Raw genomic sequence first — 8824 nt, forward strand, 5'->3', positions numbered from 1 at the left:
CACTAATTATAACAATTGTTTGCGTTTGTGTAGCGCACTTAATGTAGTAAAACATTCCAAGGCTCTTCACTGAAACGTTGTCAAACAAAATTTGATACCAAGTCACCTGAGGAGATATTACGACAGATCACTCAAAACTTGGTCAATGAGATACATTTTAAGGAGGCAAAAATGTTTGGGAGGGGGGAAGTCTAGAGCTTAGGGTCTGGACAGCTCCTGACTGCAGAGGTGTGGCGAAAATTAGGATTGTGCAATTGGCCAGAATTGGAGGAGCACAGATCTTGGAAGATTGTAGGGTTGGAGGGTGACTTGATGTCACGGGGGGTTTAGGGGAGAAAAGGTAGAAAGCTTAGATTCATCAAACTACTTGCTAATTTTTATTAAGCTCTGTTGAAATTAAGTATGATACCATCTCCTAATCTTAACTACTTTTTTCTTTCCCAGTGTGCCAGAAGTCCAAAACCACCGGCTGTACCTCTTTCTTCCCTGCCCTACAATTTCCTGGCCTTTAAGGCCAGGCTTGACTTAACACTCAGATGTTCCTTCTCTCTATCAGCTTTTGTGACCTGCTCTGAGTCTTGATCCTTTCCTACAGTCGCTCAATAACAGTGTTTGTACTTGGCACTTGGCTGCCCATGTTTCAGATTTAACAGGGGGTGCAGTGCCAAATGTCCTGTACTTGTCATTAGACAGCAATCATGACTCCTTCCACCTGTGTCTTCAGTCTATCTAATTTTCAATAACCCTTTTCATGGACAAAGCTCTACAATGAAAATATAAAATGCTGGAAATGCACAGACCACTCGGTTTGTGTAAAGACGGAAGGCAAGTTCTGAGGATTCAGATTTATCACTCTTTTTCAGAACTGAAGAATTCTGAAGCTCCGATAAATGGTACACATTCATTGCCAATGACTTTACTGGCTTTGTAATTCTAGCGATTTCAGTATTACCTTTCATTGCAGTTTTGCTTTCCACTTTTTACAGCTAAATACCATAATGGATTAGTACTGAAGTGCAAATGCAATCCTGATAATGTTTGAGCCAAGTCTGTACTGACTGGAAAGATCGTGATTTTAGTTCTTAAAATAAATACAGAATCACTGGAAATGTTTAAGTCAGCCAGAACCTGAGAAAAATATTCTGCGTTGATGACTTCTATCAAAGCTGGAAAAAGTTAAGCAGGTTTTAAGCAAGCACAGCAGCTGGAGAGATTGTGGGGAGAACCAAAGGGACAGTCTATGATATGGTAAAAGGCAGGAAATATTTTTTAAAAAGAGGTGATGGTGGTAGGCAAAAGGACATGGTAATGGAACAAGTAAAGAAACCAAAGATGATGCTGAATTTTAACAGAAGTTGATATTGATAAAAAGCAAAATACTGTGGCTGCTGGAAATCTGAAACAAAAGTGGAAAATTCTGTAAAACTCAGGTCTAGCAGCATCTGTGGAGAGAGAAACTGAGTTAACACTCCAGGTCTGTATGACCCTTCTGAAGAAGGGCCTTATGTACTCGAATGGTTAACTCTGTTTCTCTCTCCACCGATGCTGCTAGACCTGATGAGTTTTTCCAGCATTTTCTGACATTGATATTGAGTTTGACTAGCTGATCAATGATGGTATAACTTGATTCTGGCCAAGGAAGTGCATGACTGGGCATATGTAATCGTTTTTTCTCACCCTGCCAATTCACTGGATTTACTCTGCTGACAAGTTCTGCTGTATCCTGCAGGTGCGAATTCCAACCCCGCTCAACACCAGTGGAGTGCAGGTCATCTGCATGAAAGGGAAGGCCAAGTACAAAGCTAGTGAGAATGCAATTGTTTGGAAGTAAGTAACCTTAAACTGTGTTTAAATCTTCAAGAATTGTCTTTATACTTGTGCATTGCAGCAGTCACAAAATAGCTTACCAGGAGTTTAAACAATCAACATAGAGATGGAAAACTTATAAAGAGGAATTAATTTCCCAGTGATTCAGCAGGCTCTCTTCTCCCTTTTCTGGTTAGGCAGAGTCTTCTCATGCCCTTTCAAAAGTCTCTTCAATCAATCCACCTGAGTATAATTGAATTGATTTCTGAGGAAGGCACTCCGGCGAATCCTGGGTCTTTCTATCTACATAGGCCCCATTTCTTCAAAGAGGGAACCTGTTCTCACGAGCATTTTGCTTGGTGGCTAACACAGAAAACAGTCTGTCTTTCTCGGTCTCCCCTCACCCCCTCTTTCCCCTCAAGCCCCTTCCATCTCCCTGCCTCCCTCTGTGACTGAGAGCCTGTGTTCATCAGACTAACTGCCCCACTTTTGTGTCAAGGTGTAAAAACTGGCACTTAAGTTTTTGAATTTTGGCCATCTCTGGACAGATTTCAGTATAATAATTATCTCTCATTCCAGGACATTCTACCTCAATTTCAATTAAAAGCATAACCTTAGTCTTAGTCTCTTAATCCATAACAGTGAAAAATACCAAGTAAAGATAACTGTTTGCAATGGGATAAAAGCAAAGTACTGCAGATGCTGTCTACAGTGAGTATTCCCTAAGTCGGAAACAGCGTTGCTTACATGTAAACCCAAGCTGCTCCTCAGCAGAAAAGCAGCCTCTGCTGCACCAGTGTGGCTTTTATCAATTTCTGGCTATTTGTGCTGATTTGAAGTTTGCACTGTGGCTACATGCCCACCAGGATCTGTATAGAGTCATTTTCCATGAAACATTAGAAAGTCGTCAGACCAAGACCTACTTTCAATCCTAAATTTGAACTTAGGGTCTTGAGGTCAAAGCACAATACTTCACTTAGTCCATCCTTGAAATATTTAGGGAAATTTTATGTAACTGCATTCATGGATACACTGATGGCAGTCATAATTGACAACATAGAAATTCCATCAACAGAATTTGTGGAGTAAAGATGCTAGACACAAGTCAAGAGTGTGATGGAATACTCTCCACTTGCCTGTACCGGATGAGTGCAGATCCAACGAGTGCAGATTCGAAGCTCGACACCATCCAGGACAAAGCAGCCTGCTTGATTGGCACCTCATCAACCACCTTAAACATTCACTCCCTCCATCACTGACGCACAGTGGCAGCATTGTATGTACCATCTACAGGATGCACGACATCAACTCACCAAGGTTCCTTTGAGCACAGTCCAAACTGTGACCTGTACCACCTAGAAGGACAAGTGCAGCAGATGCATGGGAGCTCCACCATCTGCAAGCTCTACTTCAAGCCACACACCATCCTGACTTGGAACTATATTGCCGTTCCTTTAAAGTCACTGGGTCCAAGTCCTGGAAATTCCTCCCTAACAGCACCATGTGTGCCTACACCACATGAACTGCAGTGGTTGAAGAAGGCAGGCAGCTCCCCAACACCCTCTAAAGGGCAGTTAGAGATGGACAATAAATGCTGGCCTAGCGAGTGAGACCAACACCCTGTGGCCAGAAAAAAAAAAGCTCTAATTGCAGCTCCTTGTGGAGATGCACCTCCTGTGCAAAACTATCCTAAATTCAGCACAAATAGATATTCAAAGACTTTGCTATGCATCTAACCCATGACCTTGGATTCCTTAACACTGACGTGTTCAAAATTGCTAAAATACCTAAAAGTTCACAAAGGTTTTTAAAATTATAGTTATGACGTAATAGTCATAGAGAATAGCTTTAAATCCCTTTGCACATTACTTAATATGCTTTTAACCATTTTAACTGGACAGGTTTAGCTTCAAGCAAAATGAATTTAATATTAAATGCTGCGGATTAGCGGTGCTGCTTGAAACACCGTCATACACTTTGTTTATGGGCATTTCTGAATTTGAATATGGGCGGTGTTGGGTCATGTGAAGCAATGTCCGGTTGGAAGTGCAGGTATTGGTGCATGGAGTGATAGCAGCTCTTTCTTTGACAATTTAAGTATTCCAAGCTTTTTGTCCTTTATAGAACGACTAGCTATATGGTCAAGCCTAGTATATGAAGCCAATTTTAGCTAGTATATGAAGCCAATTTTATGAAGATAACTTGGAGTTACAGGAACAGTTAAGCAGACCATAAGAAAAGGAGCAGATGTAGGCCATCTGGCCCCTTGAGCCTGGTCTATCGTTCAATAAAATTGTGGCTAATCTCTTAACTCAGCTTGCACTTTCCTGCACTATCCCCATATCCCTCACTTTCCTTTGTATCCAAAAATCTGTCAACCGCTAACATGAATGAACTTGACGAGTGAGCATCTACAGCCCTCTGGGGCACAGTATTCTGAAGGTTCTTAACAGTTTGTCGAAATTTCTGCTCGTCTCAGCCCCAAATAGTCAGCCCTTCTTAGCCTGTGCCTCTTAGTTCAAGACTCCCGAGCTTGGAGAAGCAACACCCCAGCATCTCTCCTGTCAAGCCCTTAATTTTATGATCTTCTCATTCTGCTAAACGGTGTTCAATATAGGAGCATTATAATTGATAACTCCTCATAGGGCCATCTCCTCATGCCAGGAGTTATCCTGATCAGTATTTCATGTAAGCCAATTACGTCTGTCCTTGGATAAGGAGACCAAAACTGCACACTGTACTTGAGGCATTGCCTCACTAAGGCCCTAGACAATTTTTAATTAGGATTCTTTACTTTTATATTCCAGTCCCTTTGTATAAATGCTAGCATACCAGTTGTTGTCTGCCTTGCTTGCTGTACCTGCATGTTAACTTGATCCATGTACAAATGTGCTGAAATCATTCTGAATACCAACATGCTCAGTTTCTTGATTTTCCTAGGCGCAACCATCTTCAGCTGCTTCAACAATGACCTTCCTTCCATCATAAGGTCAGAAATGGGGATGTTCACTGATGATTCCACAATGTTTAGCACCATTCGCAACGACTCATACTGAAGCAGTCCATGTCCAAATGCAGCAAGACCTGGACAATATCCAGGCTTGGGCTGACATGGTGGCAAGTAACATTCGTGGCAGGCAATGACCATCACCAACAAGAGAGAATCTAACCATCGCCCCTTGGCATTAAGTGGTATTACCATCACTGAATTCCCCACTATCAACATCCTGGGGGTTACCATTGACAAGAAGCTGAACTGAACTAGCCACATAAATACTGTGGCTACAAGAATAGGTCAGAGGCTAGAAAACCTGAAGCAAGTACCTCACCCCCTACGGCACAAGTCAGGAATGTGTTGGAATACTCTCCACTTGCCTGGATGAGTGCCGCTCCAACATTCAAGAAATTTGTCGCCATCCAGGACAAAGCAGCCCACTTGATTGGCTCCCCTTCCATAAACATTCAATCCTTCCACCACTGATGAATGTTGGCAGCAGTGTGTACCACCTACAAGATGCAATGCAGGAGCTCACCAAGGCTCCTTAAACAACACCACCTAAACCCATAACCTACCATCTTGAAGGACAAGGGCAGTAGAGACATGAGACCATCACCGCCTGGAAATTCCCCTCCAAGCCACACACCATCTAACTTGGAAATAACACTGCTCCTTCACTGTCACCAGGACAAAATCCTGGAACTCACTCCCTAACAGTACCTACACCACATGGACCTCAGCGGTTTAGGAAGGCAGCTCACCACCTTCTCGAGGGCAATTGGGGATAGACAATAAATGCTGGGCTAGACAGCGTCAACTACATTCCATGAGTGAATTTTTAAAAAAACCTATCTAAATCTCTTGCAGCCTCTTTGTGTCCTTTGAACAGTTTTCTTCCCCACCTAACTTTGTATCGCCAGCAATTGATATGAGGGCCTAGCCCTGATCTTTGTGATGCCCCACTGGTTACAGAATGCTACCCCAAAAATTACACACACATTCCTGCTCTTTCAGGCGGCTGTAGCTCTACATAGTGAAATGCTTTGTATTTTGCTGTGTCATAACTTACATTTGGAAAGCAGAATCATGAATTTCTCTTCAACTTATCCCCACAGGATTAAACGTATGGCAGGAATGAAGGAATCGCAGATCAGTGCTGAGATTGAGCTTCTACCCACTAATGACAAAAAGAAATGGGCTCGTCCACCCATCTCCATGAACTTTGAGGCAAGTACAATTATAGCCTGCAAGGCACTGAAGCAATGTATGTTTTATTGTTTGTGAATTCTGCAGTACAAATGAATGTTACATTTGTTATTTCCCTGTAAAAATGCATCTCTTCACAGTACATGTGTTTTATTAATCCAAAACTTTCAACTTTTTCCTCGATTTCTTCAAGAGTCTAGACAGAGGGCTTCAAGACTTTGTGACAACAAAACAACTGAGTGGAGTGACATTTACACTTTCTCAATCCAAGAGCACAGTTCCCAAATGTAGAAAGCAATGGAAAATGACGACTAATGTATCTGTAATTTCATTACCTACTTCCTTTAATAACCTGTGATGGAAATCACCAGGTCCTGAAGATTTGTGTATATTTCAGTCATATTTCTCCCTCATATTTTTCTTTTAAACTTGCAATAAATCCAATGTTCCTCTCCTTAAAATGTAGGCTGCCTTGTACTGCTGGGATTTTGTCCTGTGTCTCTGGAATTTTAAAAAAAGTCGTTTCTTTATTACCCATTTCATAGGACCAGACCAACTAACCCTCATCTGTTCTGCTGTTTATTTTGGCAAACTCCATTTACCTGCCTTAGTTCTGTAATCCTTATACCCTGGCCTCTCAAAAATCTATTGATCTCTTTGAAATTTCCAACTGACAGTCTTTTTTGCGGAATGGTGTTCCAAGCTTCCACTACCCTATGTCAAGACGTGCTTCCTGGCATTAAAAATCCTAAATATCCTAGTTCTAGTTTGAAGTTCTAATTAGCCTGCCTTGTTCCCAACTCCTGTATCCTGTATCTTCAATGGGCTCACACTTTTCTTTGCTATTCTTTCTCAGCATATTTCTAAAAGGTTTTGATATTAGCTATAATATCCCTTTGTTTTTTTCATATTTCCATTTTCTTGCAAGATGTAGGCTTCGCAGCAGCGTAATGTAGATATCTTGCTTTGCTGGCCAAATGAGCTTTGTTCTTTTTGACCACTACCAGTTGTATGAATTCAACCTGCCCCATTATTCTGTGCAGGTCCCGTTCGCTCCATCTGGACTGAAGGTGCGCTACCTTAAAGTGTTTGAGCCGAAGCTGAACTACAGCGATCATGATGTGATAAAATGGGTCCGGTACATTGGACGAAGCGGGATCTATGAGACCAGGTGCTGAGAAGCAGGGCTTACCCACTAGCCCCCTGCGGCACCCACTGGAACACATCAGACTCTCTGCCTCCTTGTCGGTCACTACACCATGCACTTGACGTTGCCTAGGAGATGGCAGTAGCTACACTTATCAGGGTGTGGCTGCACCACCGACAACGGAGACCCGGTCGACACAATCCTGCTTTTGCCTCATTTCAGTTGATTTTTATGTACTCCCCTCATTGATGACGCCCAGCGTTCAAAGCAGCTCCCGTTCCATGTCCCATTTCACATTCACCTCATCAAATGTATTTTCCAACTATATATGCGTATTGTAGTTCCATAGAACATAGAGTGTAACTGGACGTTCCTGATAGAGATTGAACTGTGTACTGATGGCAATGTTGTAATGAATGTTCTGTGCAATCAAGAGACTCTGCTGGTCCTTCCTTTGAGCTGTGGTTGAATTGCCGAAAGTGTCTTTTTTTTTTTAATTATTTCCTGTGACCAAAAGATTCTTGTCAAAAGTGTTGCTATTTGTTTTTGGTTAATGTGATGGTGAGAGAGAGAAAGAAAGTTTGTCAGTTCGCTGGCTAACTTTTTTGCAAAATCACAAGCAACTTTTTGCAGTGAAGGCCACTGGGCAAGAGGTGTATTTGGCAGATGGCCCCATAAAAGAGAACATCATGAACGATTAAAATCTGAAGTATTTGGGGAATGGCCCAAGGGTATTTCTATATGAAGTTGGCTGATTTGAGAGGAGCAAATATGTACTTTATCCATTTGAGAAATAATAAGCTTATATACATCTTAACTAATCCCGAGTATAATGACCAGGACCTTTTATTCAGGAAGGACAAAGCTAGTCAGAATGGCACAATTTTAAAAAGTTGGTTAATTGGTGGTCCTTCGAACTCATGGCATTTTCTCTTTTTATTGGCCACTCTGGTTTTCACTTGTTTACCCCTCTCCATGGAACTAGTTGGTGCACATAACTTTACATTACAGCACAAGAGTTGCATATTCCTACATAGGTCTGCTGATGGTGGACCTGAGCTCTGTGTATGTATACGCGCGTGTGTGTGTGTGTGTGTGTGTGTGTGTGTGTGTGTGTGTGTGTGTGTGTGTGTGTGTGTGTGTGTGTGTGTGTGTGTGTGTGTGTGTGTGTGTGTGTGTGTGTGTGTGTGTGTGTGTGTGTGTGTGTGTGTGTGTGTGTGTGTGTGTGTGTGTGTGTGAGAGAGAGAGATCATGGCGATTTTGGTCAGTCGGTGGCCTAAACCTGCACCATTTTTAGAGAAGGGAAGTCTTAAAAGGACAAATGTGGAAGACTCTCGCCTGTAAATCCTTTTGCTTGATGGTGTGATCGCTCTTTGGCAACTTTTGTGATCGTCCAGTTAATCTTAATAAACCATACTGAATCAGTACAGATTGTGATTTTTTTGTGAACTGGAAAATGTATTTTGCTTTACAATCTATATGCCACTGTTCAAAGTAAACTTCTTTGCCTCACTTTTTTTCAAAATCCTTCGGTGCTTTCCTCTTTGGTGCCCATCAGTCATCTGAAGACTTCAGGGTTATGGTGGAGAGTTTTTCCTTTTATAAAGTTTCAAGGGATATGGAGGAGGAGGAAAATGGAGTTGCGATGCAGCTCTGTTATGGTCTGA

The 8824-nt window shown here is 42.0% G+C and overlaps 1 protein-coding gene across 5 annotated transcripts in view; it reads left to right on the plus strand.

Annotated features, from left to right (window-relative positions):
* Positions 1–8584, plus strand: part of LOC121289768 (AP-2 complex subunit mu) — a 56581-nt gene extending 47997 nt beyond the window's left edge. For all 5 annotated transcript variants that reach the window (XM_041209526.1, XM_041209565.1, XM_041209534.1 and 2 more), the window contains 3 exons: positions 1730–1827; positions 5920–6031; positions 7054–8584. In XM_041209526.1, the coding sequence (XP_041065460.1) occupies positions 1730–1827; positions 5920–6031; positions 7054–7188 (345 nt within the window). In that variant the 3' untranslated portion in view covers positions 7189–8584. The remainder of the gene's footprint in view (positions 1–1729; positions 1828–5919; positions 6032–7053) is intronic.
* Positions 8585–8824: the final 240 nt, after the last annotated feature.

Source organism: Carcharodon carcharias, chromosome 2, assembly GCF_017639515.1.
Source record: "Carcharodon carcharias isolate sCarCar2 chromosome 2, sCarCar2.pri, whole genome shotgun sequence".
NCBI classification, from domain to species: domain Eukaryota; kingdom Metazoa; phylum Chordata; class Chondrichthyes; order Lamniformes; family Lamnidae; genus Carcharodon; species Carcharodon carcharias.